The sequence below is a fragment of the Schistocerca piceifrons genome, chromosome 2 (genome assembly GCF_021461385.2).
Source record: "Schistocerca piceifrons isolate TAMUIC-IGC-003096 chromosome 2, iqSchPice1.1, whole genome shotgun sequence".
Taxonomy (NCBI): Eukaryota; Metazoa; Arthropoda; class Insecta; order Orthoptera; family Acrididae; genus Schistocerca; species Schistocerca piceifrons.
Window position 1 is genome coordinate 384192731 of NC_060139.1, and position 16807 is coordinate 384209537.

The 16807-nt window shown below is 45.6% G+C and overlaps 1 protein-coding gene and 1 pseudogene across 1 annotated transcript; both read right to left on the bottom strand.

Annotated features, from left to right (window-relative positions):
* The window catches only part of LOC124777776, a 273797-nt pseudogene that overhangs the window by 178045 nt on the left and 78945 nt on the right, over positions 1-16807 (bottom strand).
* On the bottom strand, positions 4076-15344 carry LOC124775414 (glycine, alanine and asparagine-rich protein-like). The gene is made up of 4 exons (XM_047250247.1): positions 15058-15344; positions 11298-11361; positions 8795-9473; positions 4076-4275 (listed from the first exon to the last, which is right to left on the bottom strand). Exons 1-4 carry the CDS (start codon positions 15342-15344, stop codon positions 4076-4078), a joined length of 1230 nt encoding a protein of 409 aa, XP_047106203.1.

The window sequence follows — 16807 nt, forward strand, 5'->3', positions numbered from 1 at the left end:
TGGCCGACGAAGTCGAAAAATCGATGAAAAAACCCTATTTTTTTCAGATGGCCGCTATTTTGTTTCCTATGATCTAAATAACTTAAGCGAGGTACAACTCCTCAAGAATCTTACATACTTCGCTAACGTCAACTCGATTTCAGACGAGCCGGCTGACCTGTGACATACCGCGCGTGGAGGTCTACATCGAAATTTTGTTTCGTTCCGACGGCACTTCCGCCTTTACTCTTCAACATTTCCGGCCGAAAAAATCCCAGTTTGTAGAGGAAATATCAATAAACATTTTGAACAAATTTGACATTGATATCTATAACATATCCCGAGAAAAAAATTCTCAAAGAACATACTTTTTCGGGTCAAAGATAGTAAACTTCCCCTTAGTGAGATCCATGTATATCATAAAAATGTGCGTGCTCCACGCCACAACCTAAACCACTGGAACGATCTCAACTAAACGTGGTACACGTGTACCTTACTGTCTTAACAATCGCTGTGGGGATAAGAACCATCTATCTATCAAAGGGATGGCGTTGGAGGAGAAACAGAAGCATAGCCCGCGACTCGTAAATTCCTTAACATTATTCACCCAGTATTTGAGAATGAAAGCACTTAAGCGTCTTGAAAAACTATACAAATAATTTCAAACCTTTACGAAACTTTTTCTCACTGATAACTCCTACAAAATAAAAGGAAGAAAGTTCATCACTTATTACTTTTCCGCTGTCATGCTGTAAGAGTACCGCATGAAGTATGACGTAAGAATTTATTACTTCTTTACTACTAATTGTATTAGCAATACATTAAGCAGACGGTAAGCAACGGTAAGCAAGTGTAGTACTGAATGTAACTGCAGAATTATACCGTTGTAGGATACCCAGTTCAGGAGATATGACGCCATAAACATAAAGCACAATGCTATACGCTGCATGGTACGGGTGTGGACGCACACCTGCAGGGTGTACAGAAATTTCCGTTAAAAACTTCTAGGCCTTGTTGAGGGGAGTGATTAGGCAATATTTGGAATGGTAATCCATGTCCGGAACGTACCATTTCTGTGCTACAGCAGATTGTAAACATGTTTGCTACGTAAGTTGGCTACAGGGTAGTCATTGTGGGGGGGGGGGGGGTTGCTGCTTACATCGGATTGGCTAGTCATTTGACATCTATCTCTGTCCCAACTGACGTGGTTGCAGCCTCATTCACGTGTCTGTGAGTTGGAAGTGGTATGGAGAGTTAGAGGCGGTATGCATTTAGTTGTTTGTCACCCACAACATTCCAGACGGTGCTGGGAGCAAAATCCATTGTTCTCGTTCACGGGATCTCTTCAACGTGATGCAGTATGGTCTCTTCTAACACGAGTGTACGGCGTCTCCATGGAGCACCAAAGTGACGCCTGCTGACGTTAGAGGTACCCTTCCTCGAACCCGTACGTTATGTTGCGAAAAGGTTATGCGTTGGAGTCTGACATTGTGCATAACGGTCTTGATAAAGGCGACGAGCAACTGTGCCGTCGCCGGAGCTTTGCCGTACAGAAGCATCATGTCAGTATATTCTGCAAAGGTGTTCTCTAATATGTTGCTTTAACACTCTCAGACACGTCCATGTCAGAGAGGTTGGACAGGCGTCAAATGACTATCAGCCAGTCCGACGTAAGAGACCCAAGACTACCCTGTTGGAAAACCTGTTGTTGTTATCTTCAGCCCAGAGACTGGACTGATGCCGCTCCCCAAGCTACTCTATCCTGTCCAAGCTTCATCTCCCAGTACCTACTGCAACCTACATCCTTCTGAATCTGTTTAGTGTATTCATCTATTGGTCCCCCTCTACGATTTTTACCCTCCACGCTGCCCTCCAATACTAAATTGTTTATCACTTGATGCCTCAGAACATGTCCTACCAACCGACCGCTTCTTCTAGTCACGTTGTGCCACAAATTTCTGTTCTCCCCAATTCTGTTCAGTATCACCTCATTAGTTATGTGATCTATCCATCTAATCTTCAGCATTCTTCTGTAGCACCACATTTCGAAAGCTTCTATTCTCTTCTTGTCTCAACTATTTATCGTCCACGTTTCACTTCCATACATGGCTACACTCCATACAAATACTTTCAGAAACGACTTCCTGACACTTAAATTTATACTCAATGTTAACAAATTTCTCTTCTTCAGAAACGCTTTCCTTGCCATTGCCAGTCTACATTTTATATCCTCTCTACTTCGACCATCATCAGTTATTTTGCTCCCCAAGTAGCAAAACTCATTTACTACTTTAAGTGTCTCATTTCCTAATCTAATTCCCTCAGCATCACCCGACTTAATTAGACTACATTCCATTATCCTCTTTTTTCTTTTGTTGATGTTCATCTTATATCCTCCTTTCAACACACTGTCCATTCCGTTCAACTGCTCTTCCAGGTCCTTTGCTGTCTCTGACAGAATTACAATGTCATCGGCAAACCTCAAAGTTTTTACTTCTTCTCCATGAATTTTAATACCTACTCCGAATTTTTCTTTTGTTTCCTTTACTGCTTGCTCAATATACAGATTGAATAACATCGGGGAGAGGCTACAACCCTGTCTCACTCCCTTCCCAACCACTGCTTCCCTTTCATGCCCCTCGACTCTTATAACTGCCATCTGGTTTTTGTACAAATTGTAAATAGCCTTTCGCTCCCTGGATTTTACCTCTGCTACCTTCAGAATTTGAGAGAGAGTATGCCAGTCAACATTGTCAAAAGCTTTCTCTAAGTCTACAAATTCTAGATACGTAGGTTTGCCTGTCCTTAATCTGTTTTCTAAGGTAAGTCGTAGGGTCAGTACTACCTCACGTGTTCCAACATTTCTACGGAATCCAAACTGATCTTCCCCGAGGTCGGCTTCTACCAGTTTTTCCATTTGTCTGTAAAGAGTTCGAGTTAGTGTTTTGCAGCTGTGACTTATTAAACTGATAGTTCGGTAATTTTCACATCTGTCAACTCCTGCTTTCTTTGGGATTGGAATTATTATATTTTTCTTGAAGTCTGAGGGTATTTCACCTGTCTCATACATCTTGCTCACTAGATGGTAGAGTTTTGTTAGGCCTGGCTCTCCCAAGGCTGTCAGTAGTTCTAATGGAATGTTGTCTACTTCCGTGGCCTTGTTTCGACTTAGGTCTTTCAATGCTGTGTGAAACTCTTCACGCTGTGTCGTATCTCCTATTTCATCTTCGTCTACATTCTCTTCCATTTCTATAATATTGTCGTCAAGAATATCGCCCTTGTATAGACCCCCTATATACCTCCTCCACCTTCCTGGTTTCCCTTCTTTGCTTAGAACTGGGCATCCATCTGAGCTCTTGATATTCGTGCAAGTGGTTCTCTTTTCTCCAAAGGTCTCTTTAATTTTCCTATACGCAGTATCTATCTTACCCCTAGTGATATGCGCCTCTACATCCTTACATTTGTCCTCTATCCATCCGTGCTTAGCCATTTTGCACTTCCTGTCTATCACATTTTTGAGACGTTTGTATTCGTTTTTGTTTGCTTCATTTATTGCCTATTTATATTTTCTACTTTGATCAATTAAATTCAGTATCTCTTCTGTTGCCCAAGGATTTCTATTAGCCCTCTTCTTTTAGCCTACTTGATCCTCTGCTACCTTCACTATTTAATCTTTCAAAGCTGCCCATTCTTCTTCTACTGTATTTGTTTCCCCCATTCTTGGCAATCGTTCCCTAATGCTCTTCCTGACGCTCTCTACAACCTCTGGTTCTTTCAGTTTATCCAGGTTCGATCTCCTCAAATTCCCACATTTTCGCAAAACCTACCTAGCAAATAATGTTTTCAAACGACTGTAGCACAAAAACGGTACGTTTCCGCACATGGGTTCCTATTCAGAATATTATGTAAGTTGTCCCCTCTACAAGTTCTAGACGTTTGTAGCGGGAATTTCCGAAAACCCTGTGTAAATAAATACCTGGGCAACGCTGGGTTTCTCTGCTAGTTAGTGTATGTACGACAGTGATGTTGGAAGCTATACCTCTAGAAGGGTTAAAATGAAGCGACGAGACTACTGGGAGAGACCGCACGTGTTTCGCTAGGCACTGTGGAGCGTGCCCAGCGTTTGCTTGTAGGGCTCCGGACTGAGCGGGAGCGTCCGCCTGGTGACCTCGGCGGCAGCGTTGGGGGCGCCGTTTTTGCAGGTCGCTCCTCTCCTCTCCTTGTTTTGTGTCTCGCGTTCCTTGAGCCGAGCCCACACATCTTTCCTGCAAAGTCGCCGCCTCACACGCCGGTCGCCTCCAAAAGCACAATTTACAAACACTGTCACTTCGACAGTGGCCACCTCAACTGTTGTCTCGGCGAAACCAGTCCTTTCTGGTGAACCTGACAAGCTCAAAAGAAGAGTCTTCTTAGGATGAGCACGTGACATCCAACACGAATGTACAAATATACAATTCTACGCATTTACAGCTCGATCAGAAAATGGTGACTAACAGCCGGTCCTGTATAGGACATCCACCATAGCAACAACCAATCAGAGCACGAAATTCGTCACGCGTGGTATCACGTGCACTATTATCGTATCGCTTTGTTACCTCAGCTGTCGGCCTATAACGTAATTATTGTGATTTGTTCGTATGTGCATTGTCCCGTTTACGGAGTGACGAACTACGAAACTGCTTAGGAAAGCGTGCTGACTTTAGGCGTCGCATGCAAGAGGTAAGGGGGCAGTTAATCCCTTTAAGAGTTTGTGATTATAGACGTTTTAGGCTCACTACAATTTTTCGCCCATTTCTAGCACCGATAATGTGAGATTTTATTAAATTGCAGATACAGCACTACCAAGCGCTATATGAAATACTGTGATTTTCCAGTTTAATTCCGGTTCTCCGGTATGTGGGGTTGCGATTTGTCATCTTTCCTCATTATCTATGTTGCTCCCAGACAGAATTTTCCCAGTCTTAATTTTTTTTCTTTTCTTTTCAGATTTTAATTTTCGGTGAAAACTTTAGGATGGGAGAGGAAGCTTATGTCATTTGCAGTGACGCTCTCCAGTACGACAACTTACGTCTCATCTTAAATCATGTTTAAAGTAATATGAATAAATGAGACCAATCGATGGTGTTAAACACATACCCAAATCGGCACAGTACTACCTCCAGCCTGACCAGCACCCACCACCTGTCGTTCCTCAGTCTGTGCACTCGACACCTTGTCATTTGGAAAGAGCCAAGATCGAGAATCGTTTGACCAGCTACGTACCTCCAGTCAGCTACTGACCTGTTTGGGTACTTTGGCACAGCTTGATGTTATGGCAAATGCCATTCCACCTAGATATGTCCATTGCATACAGAACCGTTCGGAATGTTCGCTGGTTATGAACTTGCATTTATAGACAGCAGCAATAAATTTCCGTCGGGTTTGAAACCGACGGTCGTTGACAAATAGTAATCCTCGTCTTTGGTCCCTATCGATCACGACTTTCATACAGTCATGGTATCACGTCGTATTAAATGGTAGAGAACAGTATACCATTTCTTACCAGATAGGTTAGGCAGTCCGCATTGAGACATCGTCCATGTTGTGGTCAGAAAAATGTCCAGACACGATAGCTTCCTCCTGCCATTCTGTCACGTCGATCCATCCAACTGCATTGATTCCATACAAACGACTGACACACCAACACTTCAGTGCCATGACTTACGTCAGCAGTGGTGGGTCACGTGACCGCCTGGTACCAGCCCTACACCATACACAGTGCTCCAAGGCTACCAGCGTCTGTTGTAATGGGATCGGTGACGAATATCTTGTCTCGTGGGCTTGTTAGATTGTATGTAACGCGGGTGCGTGTGACGCCGAAACCAAGACGTTCGTTCAAATTACTCAGCTCTCTCCTGTCATTAATGGCTACAGCAATCTACATCTACAGGGATACTCTGCAAATTACATTTAAGTGTTTGGCATAGGGTTCATTGAACGATCTTCACAATAATTCTATATTATTCCAATCTCCTACAGCGCGCGAAAAAAGCGAACACCTATATCTTTCTGGACGAGCTCTGATTTCCCTTATTTTATTATGATGATCGATTTTCCCTACGTATGTCTGCGTCAATAAAATATTTTTCGCATTCGGAGGAGAAAGTTGGTGATTGAAATTTCGTGAGAAGATTCCAACGCAACGAAAAACGCCTTTGTTTTCATTATGTCCAACCCAAGTTCTGAATCATTTCAGTGACGCTCTCTCCGTGTTTCGCGATAATACAAAACGTGCTGCCTTTCTTTGAACTTTCTCAATGTGCTCCGTCAATCCTATCTGGTAAGGATCCCACACCGCGCAACAGTATTCTGAATGAGTGCGGACAACACTATCTGTTACATTTTCTAAGTGACCTGCCAATAAAACGCAATCTCTGGTTGGCCTTTCTCGCAACATTTTCTGTGTGTTCCTTCCAATTTAAGTTGTTCCTCATTGTAATTCCTAGGTATTTAGTTCAATTTACGGCCTTTAGATTTGCCTGATTTATCGTGTAACCGAAGTTTATCGAGTTCCTTTCAGTACTCGTGAATGACCTCACACTTTTCGTTATTTAGGGCCAATTTTTGCACCACACATCTGTTCTAAATCGTTCTGCTTTTTTTTTTTTTTTTTTTTTTTTGTCTTCTGATGACTTTACTAGTCGATAAACGATAGCGTCAACTCCAAACAACCAAAGACGGCTGTTCAGATTGTCTCCCAAATCGTTTATATAAATAACTAACAGCAAAGGGCCTATAACATTACCTTGCAGAACGCCGGAAATCACTTGTTTTATTCGATGACTTTCCGCGAGTTACTACGAACAGTGACCCCTCTGACGGAAAATCACGAATCCAGTCACAAACTGGAAAGATATTCCATAAGCACGCAATTCCACTACAAACCGCTTGTGTGGAACAGTGTCAAACGACTTCTGGAAATCTAGAAATACGGAATAATTTGAAATCTCTTGTGAACAGCACTCAACACTTAATGTGAGTAAAGAGCTAGTTGTATTTCACAAGAACGATGTTTTCTAAATCCGTGTTGAGTGGGTGTCAGTAGACCGTTCTCTTCCGAGATAATTCAGGATGTTCGAACGCAATGTATGTTCCAAAATACTGCCGTATATCGACGTTAATGATATAGGCCTGTACGTTAGTGGATTACTCGTACTACACTTCTTGAATATCGATGTGCAACTTTCCAGTCTTTCATCGAGCGAACGGATGTACATGATTGTTAAGTGTGGAGCTGTTGTATCAGCATGCTCTGAAAGGAACCTAACTGGTATACATCCTGGACCGGAAAAATCGGAGAAAGTAGCCACGTACCCGAAATTACATAGTTCAGAAAACCTGAAAAGCCATTGAACACTTAGTACCTTGCGCTACCTTCTGATACCAATACCGAAGGCTTGTTTTCGAGACGAATGTGTTACAGACAGCTTTCCACAGATGTTCTTCTCAAGCGAAATAACTGTCCGAGAAGCTCTTATATCCGACATAGCGCCGATGGGCTTTGGTTTCAGTGAACCCCCTTCTGATCCGTTGGACTGTCTGCTGCCGCTGACCTCCAGTATTAGCAACGCAGTGAAAGTTTTGAATGTTAAGAGGTGCATGAAACAATCTTCTGGGTGAGAATAGCATCGAAATAGAGGGGACTGCCGTTTAATTTACAACAGCTACAAAAATCAGAAAACTTAACTAGTGGTACAAATACACTGCCCACTCACATTATTGTGACCACCTGACAAAAGCCTAGACAACCATCGTTTGAAGTGCAGATCGCTGCGAGATGTGCAGGAATAGTCAGTGAGATTTTGGAATGGATATACAGGGACGTGGGCCCATGCCTGCTCTGGTGCCGTGGCTAACTGCGCTAGTTTCTCGGTTGAGGATCCACGTCGTGAACAGCCCGAACGAGGTGGTACCACAGATTCTCGACTGGGTCTTAATCAAATGGTTCAAATGGCTCTGAGCACAATATGACTTAACATCTGAGGCCATCAGTCCCTTAGAACTTAGAACTACTTAAATCTAACTAACCTAAGGACATCACACACATCCATGCCCGAGGCAGGATTCCAACCTGCGACCATAGCAGGGTCTTAATCCGGAGAGTTTGGTGGCAAGGTGAGTATGATAAACTCTTCCTTGTGCTCTTCGAACCACGCACGTATCTTGCAATCTGTGTGACAAGATACATTGTCCTGCTGGTAGATGGCATCCTGCCTATAAAAAAATAAACTCCGTGCCTTCCACAATGACATCACCCAGGATTTGCCACGAAAACTTTCAGCAGACCTTACCGCTCCGGCCTGGACCCTTCCGACGATTGTTTTAGGATGTTTGCTTTCAGAAGTTTCACGTCGCACACGCCAACGGCCATCTGTTCAATGGAGCATAAAACGCGATTCGTCTGGACTACCTGTCGCCACTCACTGGACGCCCAGTTACAGTATTGTCGTGCAAATTCCTACCTTTGTCGCGAATGAGCAGCAGTCGGAATGAACCAGGCGCCTTCTGGGGAGACCCGTACGCAGAAACGTCCGGTAGTATGTCTGTTGATATATCGATACATCGGTGTCTTCCTAGAATTTTCGTTATTTATCGGCGATTTTCATTTCCACGATATATCGATATCAAAATGGCTATATTGAGAGCCGTAATTTTTATTTTGTATTATATTCTCCCGCAGTTTTCGGTAAATGTTGAATTGTGCCTGTGAAATAGGAGAGCAAAATTGTGACGAACCCATCGGACAGCTGATATTCTGATACTTACATGTCGTTACCGCTGCCGGCGAAGCCGTTACCGCTGCCGGCGAAGCCGTTACCGCTGCCGGCGAAGCCGTTACCGCTGCCGGCGAAGCCGTTACCGCTGCCGGCGAAGCCGTTACCGCTGCCGGCGAAGCCGTTACCGCTGCCGGCGAAGCCGTTACCGCTGCCGGCGAAGCCGTTACCGCTGCCGGCGAAGCCGTTACCGCTGCCGGCGAAGCCGTTACCGCTGCCGGCGAAGCCGTTACCGCTGCCGGCGAAGCCGTTACCGCTGCCGGCGAAGCCGTTACCGCTGCCGGCGAAGCCGTTACCGCTGCCGGCGAAGCCGTTACCGCTGCCGGCGAAGCCGTTACCGCTGCCGGCGAAGCCGTTACCGCTGCCGGCGAAGCGGTAACGGCTTCGCCGGCAGCGGTAACGGCTTCGCCGGCAGCGGTAACGGCTTCGCCGGCAGCGGTAACGGCTTCGCCGGCAGCGGTAACGGCTTCGCCGGCAGCGGTAACGGCTTCGCCGGCAGCGGTAACGGCTTCGCCGGCAGCGGTAACGGCTTCGCCGGCAGCGGTAACGGCTTCGCCGGCAGCGGTAACGGCTTCGCCGGCAGCGGTAACGGCTTCGCCGGCAGCGGTAACGGCTTCGCCGGCAGCGGTAACGGCTTCGCCGGCAGCGGTAACGGCTTCGCCGGCAGCGGTAACGGCTTCGCTGGCAGCAAAGTTGTTATAGCCAAGTGTGAACATACATCGTTGTCCTTTCAATTCTTGCTCCAAGGGGGATAGGTAGGCTGCAAGTTTGTTGATGTAGAGAATAATTAATAAATCAATACTTGAACAGATGGTATATCGATACGTATCCTTGTTATATTGAGTGCAGGCAATGATACTTTAACAATCGATACATCGGAATCCTAATATTTTTAGAGATGTCAACAGCCCTAGTCAGTAGCCACGTGGTTCATCTGGGCCGTCAGTCGCCCAACATTTACACGTCTGTTCCCCATACCCAGCCCGGTCGAAGATTTTCGCCACTCGGGGTCTGTACTGGATGTTGTGCTAGCTGTGATCATTATCATTTCATCCTCATTGACGAGAAAGTTGTCGACGTGCCATCAACTACAACGAGTTGCACTAGGCGGACGGGGGCTCGGGGTGGGTGGGGCGGAGCCTCGCATATTACCATTGTTTACCACGGCGGCATGCGAACAGCTCATAAACTTAGACGTTTCGGAAATGCTTTTCCACTCTCGGCACGAAAGTCACTGAACATGCCCGTTTGTATGCGAGATAAATCGCTTCGCTTCCGCATTGCGACAACGACTGCACTGTTGTCCGCGTGCCCCGACAAGCTTTGTATATCCTCCACTGATAGTGCAGCCGCCTGACTTCTGTGAGTGGTCACTGCACATTTACGTCGAGCGTAGATGTGGTCACGTTAGTATGACTGCTCTGAGTATTATAAGGGAATGTTACAGCTGCTATTCGCAGTCTGTGGAAAACTTAACAAAACATTATCCAGAAGAGGAATGAAAGTGGAGTTGATGCTTGGACTGGGTGCGCAACTGTATTATAGAATTTTGTAGAGGAAAATTAGTCACTGAACAATTACATTTTTTCCTCAGCTTCAGTCGCAGAGCGATTTTGAAATTTATATTTCCCTTATCAATACTGTACGATGCGTCAGGATGACTGTCACATAGAAGAACCTGCTGTTATTTTCTGATGAACTCTGTTCCGTGCTGTGCTCGGTGCTCACCCATGATATGAATGTAACGTAGCACTGCTTAAATGACATATTCGCTCACGGCTATTCTACTAATTATAATTTCCAGATTGCAATTTCAACCCAAGTCATTCTCAAAGCTCAAGCTGTCACTAATATATAAACTAAAAGACGTTCCAGTGACACAAAGCAAATGCTTGCTCATTTCACAGTACATCTACGAATAATGTAGATTGAAAATTACTCACATGCTGAAAATACTGCAGTTGTCAACATTAACACTAGAAATAGTAAGTAAAATGGATGTGAGACAATTCTGCGGTTAACCGCGGGGAGGGGGTGTAAGCGAGAGCGATATGACATCCGATACAAAATCTACATGCATATTTTGGCTTTTAATTTCCAGATTAACTAATTTAGACAATAGAAAAACCTATGCCTGTACTTCAGGTACGCTTATAACGCCTAAAACGAAGATGTTCAGGTGACCGAAAGTTCACCAACATTCTTCGCAACTAATTCTCACAAAGTTGCAGAAATGTCCCGGTGTCGTGAGTGAAAAATGTCTGATCATATATTGTGAGAACTGATTAAATGAACACAGTTGGTGAACCTGTCACCTGACGATGTTCAAGAACGAAAGCGGTTGTTGCATAATGTACCTGAAATTCAGCTGTGATGGTTTTTATTAACATTTACAATGCTCAACTGTGGAACACGAAATGGTCAAGATTATTTCCTAAGGAACTACCCGACCCCCACACCGTCCCTGCGCACACTAGTACACATATTCAAGTTTTGCGTACTTACCACTGCTGTGTACTTTGAGTCCTTGCCACCAAGACTTTCGATCGTGTTCACTGTGGTCTGGTTCCTGAAAAGAACAAAGAGAAAAGCTTGGTATAACATACAAAAGTACATTAAGATGCAACCTTCATATATGCAGAATGAGACGCCAATTTCTAAGCACAAGCGGTAATTTTCTTGCTATCGTGCGCTCTACGAGATCCGGTTTGTTGCGTAAGTCAGAGCTTATGTAACATGGGATGATCACGAAAACGGAAACCGCTTCGCAACGGATTCTCCTCAAGCATATATGGAGTATCAGCGGCGCGCTGGCTGCCGTAATAAACTGCGGACAAAATTGCGTTAACAAGTCTACAAGCAGAGACAGTTTTCAACAGTCTGCTACGCCGATAAGCTTCAAAACTTATGATGCGCAATTCGGACCCTCGCTACACAGCCTAAAGGCCAAGAGTACTGCCACACTCCGAAGATACTAAAGCGCTGGTTGTCTACTTGTTATTTAACCGACTAATAACTGAAAGTAGTAATAGTGGAGGGAACCGTTTTTAATAAGAATAGCTGAATGCAAGGAGCTTAACATCTTCGCATTTCCCTAACAAAAATCTCGTCACTCATATTTACGAGGAATTGTTGCGTGCAGCATTGGTGATTAAATTTTCCTCCATATCCTTCCGTTGATGTTCTCTGAAGCGTACATACCCTCCTCTACATGAACTCCTCTTCATACGCTGTTGGTACCACATCTTCCTCCTCTGCTACATCGACGTCATACTGGCCGGCAAATGAACAGAAGCGATAGAAATGCTAAATTATCCCCCCCCCCTTCCCAACGTAAAGTAGTAAAGCCGCTATGAAACTTCCTGGCAGATTAAAACTGTGTGCCGAACCGAGACACGAACTCGGGACCTTTGCCTTTCGCGGACAAGTGCTCTACCAACTGAGCTACCCAAGCACGACTCACGCCCCGTCCTCATAGCTTTACTTCTGCCAGTACCTCGCCTCCTACCTTCCAAACTTTGCAGAAGCTCTCCTGCGAACCTTGCAGAACTAGCACTCCTGAAAGAAAGGATATTGTGGAGACATGGCTTAGCCACAGCCTGGGGGACGTTTCCAGAATGCTCCGCTGCAGAGTGAAAATCTCATTCTGGAAACATCCCCCAGGCTGTGGCTAAGCCATGTCTCCACAATATCCTTTCTTCCAGGAGTGCTAGTTCTGCAAGGTTCGCAGGAGAGCTTCTGTTAAGTTTGGAAGGTAGGAGACGAGGTACTGTCAGAAGTAAAGCTGTGAGGACGGGGCATGAGTCGTGCTTGGGTAGCTCAGTTGGTAGAGCACTTGCCCGCGAAAGGCAAAGGTCCCGAGTTCGAGTCTCGGTTCGGCACACAGTTTTAATCTGCCAGGAAGCTTCATAGCGGCTTTACTACTTTACGTTGGGAAGGGGGGGGAGGATAATTTAGCATTTCTGTCGCTTCTGTTCATTTGCCGGCCAGTATGACGTCGATGTAGCAGAAGAGGAAGATGTGGTACCAACAGCGTATGAAGAGGAGTTCCACATGGTTGTATGAACGTCCTGTGCTTTGTACCCATGTTGGGGGAGAACACCTAAAGCATTAAAACCACTATCTTAGTTTTTTTTCCATTTTTTATAAATCCAGTCACGAAATTCTTGGTCTGATGTTGCGCTGTTTACAACCTAATAAGCGTATTGTCTGAGACTTTAAATTCTCCCAGCGTAAAGCCTGTTCCATAAAATTTCAGGAGAACTGCAGGAAGCCAGACTTGCAGCCACGATATTTCGGCGGAGAGTCTGCTGGTCATCCACAGATGAACACTGACAGGAAAGACCCCACATTTAAGGACCCCCACATTTAAGAACCCCCCCACATTTGAGGACCCCCCCCCCCCACATTTAAGACCGTGCGATTGCAGCAAATCTTACATGGAGCAAACAACGCAGACAGTGCAGGAACAAATCGAGGAGCATCAGCGTCATACCCGTCTCCTCCAAGTCAACAAGTCGTACCTAACTTCTGGAAAACGAATAATGTTAAATCCGTACCTGGGGAACTGGCTGAAAGATATTCAGATTTGTTAGTTATTGAGAACTTGAAGAAATGAGACAGCTGCAGGGCATGCGAGTAGCGATAAGCTTATTCCGCCAAGATATTTGTACACTTTTTTTGTAGCATTAGAGTACGCTTTCGAAGATACTGCGAGCTGTACAGCAGGCTGTCCTGGCATTTATATACACTGAAGCGCCGAAGGAACTGGTATATGCATGCGTATTCAAATACAGAGATATGTAAACAGGCAGAATACGGTGATGCGATCGACAACGCCTATATAAGACAACAAGTGTCTGGCGCAGTTGTTCGATCGGTTACTGCTGCTACAATGGCTTCCTATAAAGATTTGAGGGAGTTTGAACGTGGTGTTATAGTCAGCGCACGAGCGATGGGACACAGCATCTCCGAGGTAGCGATGAAGTGGGGATTTTCCCGTACGACCATTTGACGAGTGTATCGTGAATATCAGGAATCCGGTAGAACATCAAATCTCTGATGTCGCTGCAACTGAGAAAAAATACTGCAAGAACGGCACCAACGAAGACTGAAGAGAATCGTTCAACGTGACAGAAGTGCAACCCTTCTGCAAATTGCTGCAGATTTCAATGCTTGGCAATCAACACGTGTCAGAGTGCGAAACATTCAACGAAACATAATCGAGATGGGCTTTTGAAGCCGAAGGCCCACTCGTGTACCCTGATGACTGCACGACACAAAGCTTTACGCCTCGCCTGGGCCAATCAACGCGACATTGAACTGTTGATGACTGGAAACGTGCTGCCTTGTCGGACGAGTCCCGTTTCAAATTTTATCGAGCGGATGGACGACGTGTACGGGCATGGAGACAACCTGCATGCCAGCAGGGGACTGTTCAATATGGTGAAGGTTCTGTAATGGTTTGGGGCGTGTGCAGTTGGAGTCATATGAGACCCCTGATACGTCTAGATACGACTGACAGGTGATACGTAAGCAACCTGTCTCATCACCTGCATCCATTCATGTCCATTGTGCGTTTTGACCGATTATGGCAATTCCAGCAGGACAATGAGACACCCAACACGTCCAGAATTGCTACAGAGTAGCTCCAGGAACACTCTTCTCAGTTTAAAACTTCCACTGATCACCAAGCTCCCCTGACATGACCGTTATTGAGCATATCTGGGACGCCTTGCAACAAACTGTTCAGAAGGTATCTGCACCACCTCTTACTTTTGCGGATTTATGGACTGCCCTGCAGGGTTCATGGTGTCGGTTCCCTCCAGCACTACTTCAGACATTAGTCGAGTCCATGCCATGTGGTATTGCGGCACTTCTGCGTGCTCGAGGGGCCCCTACACGATATTAGGTAGGTGTACCAGTTTCTTTGGCTCTTCAGTGTAGCACAGAAAGCTTTACTAGACAGGAGTGACTCGCAGAAAATCCGCTGTCTCATTGGTTGGTACTAGCCCATTCGCCAGTGCCATCTCTCTCCATCTTCCGGAAGGATAGTGTCGGTGGTGTATGATGGCGGACTTAGTAGTTCCTTATAAAACTGATACCCTCCGTACTTAATCGCTTGTGTCACAGTGACAAGGCGAGTGGCGCTAGATGAGTTAACCTTCGATTGCACGAGCACAAGAGTTCCTCCAACTGTGCATGCGCTGAAAGCCGAGTGACAACCCAGATGCGTACAAGGAAAACATTTTTTGCTGTGTCTCACACAGAAACCCTGAGCAGTCTAGCACTGGCAGGGAGCAGCGCAGGCAAAGGTCCGTAACTGTGCGGGCTAGCTGGTCCGCTTGCAGCACGCCAGCCGGCATTTCCCACCGACGTGGCGGCGGAGGTAGTCTGGGAGTCGTGACTTGCAGAATTGCTTCCACTTCGTCCAGGGAACTCGAAACAAGCGTCGGGCGACAGGCAGACGAGATCCGCGAGCGAGGGGGCGGGTATCGCTCGCGCCTCCGACCGACGTGAAAGCTGCTTTGCATGCTGAGCAGCCGCGCCCATCCTGCGGCAAGTACAAGCGTCGACGCTGGCTTGTGCTAGCGGTTTTCACTCAATGTTATCGATGAACTGATACAGCAGCAGGGTTTTCTCATATATCATGAAGCGCTATGGCTCAAAACCACTGACGGAGCCGGCCTATGTGGCCGAGCGGTTCTAGGCGCTTCAGTCTGGAACCGCGCGACCACTATGGTCGCAGGCGCTGTGGTCGCAGGTTCGAATACTGCCTCGGGCATGGATGTGTGTGATGTCCTTAGGTTAGTTAGGTTTAAGTAGTTCTAAGTCTAGGGGACTGATGACCTCAGTCCCCTAGTGCTCAAAGCCATTTGGACCATTTTGGACCACTGACGGAAATGGAAAGTGTTACACTATTAACACCTTGACCGAATGGAGCCAAATTGGTATACCATGTCGAACGCAGCCTAACTGGTATACAATTGCCTATTGTTGCCAGGTGTCCCGAGTATCGCGGGATGTTTGATTTTCAGGGGTCTGTTGACACGTCCCGATTCACCCTCGATCGGGACGCCGAATATCCCGATTTTGGGTCAATCGATAATTTCTAAGTTGCAAAGCTAAAACAATGGTGCAATGCGAACGTTTCACTGTCTCGTTATTTTACAGCCATTGTCGTGCACGCACTGTGCTCCGTTCCACATTTGACTTACTCAGACAGGCACTAAGTTGTGTTCGTTTTGTACGCCTTCCAATTTTTTATTCAGAAAAAGTTGTACCCATGCAGCACGTTTATATACATTTGAGGAGTTGTATTGTTGCCGTCATTATACCTTCAAAAGCCCTGTTATGCTTTTACTTTTACATTTAATGTTGTCCATTGCAAGTAGAACACCCAATTTTATGAAAAAAAGGAAAGAAAAGCATACACGGGACACTCCTGTAATTGTATATGGTATTGAGGACAACTGACTGAGGGTGCCGGTTGAGGTGAAATAAATAAATAAATTAATTAATTTATGAATATGTATGTTGTGATTCGATGCGATGTCTTGAAAATCCTACTAGTTAGTTGTGGTCTTCAGTCCTGAGATTGGTTTGATGCAGCTCTCCATGCTACTCTATCCTGTGCAAGCTTCTTCATCTCCCAGTAACTACTGCAACCTACAGCCTTCTGAATCTGCTTAGTGTATTCATCTCTGTCTCCCTCTACTATTTTTACCCTCCAGGCTACCCTCCAATGCTAAACCGGTGATCCCTTGAAGCCTCAGAACATGCCCTACCAACCGATCCCTTCTTCTAGTCAAGTTGTGCCACAAACTCCTCCCCAATCCTATTTAATACTTCCTCATTAGTTATGTGATCTACACATCTAACCTTCAGCATTCTTCTGTAGCACCACATTTCGAAAGCTTCTATTCTCTTCTTGTCTAAACTATTTATCGTCCACGTTTCACTTCTATACATGGCTACACTCCATACAAATACTTTCAGAAACTACTTCCTGACAC

What these genes read in the sequence shown, in the direction of transcription:
- LOC124775414 (XM_047250247.1), bottom strand. Translation starts at nt 15,344, where the DNA reads ATGGGCGCGGCTGCTCAGCATGCAAAGCAGCTTTCACGTCGGTCGGAG. An exon ending in AGACTGCTCAGGGTTTCTGT is followed by an intron (nt 11,362 to 15,057) that starts GTGAGACACAGC and finishes TGTTCTTTTCAG; the next exon opens with GAACCAGACCACAGTGAACA. An exon ending in ACTCAAAGTACACAGCAGTG is followed by an intron (nt 9,474 to 11,297) that starts GTAAGTACGCAA and finishes CTTTGCTGCCAG; the next exon opens with CGAAGCCGTTACCGCTGCCG.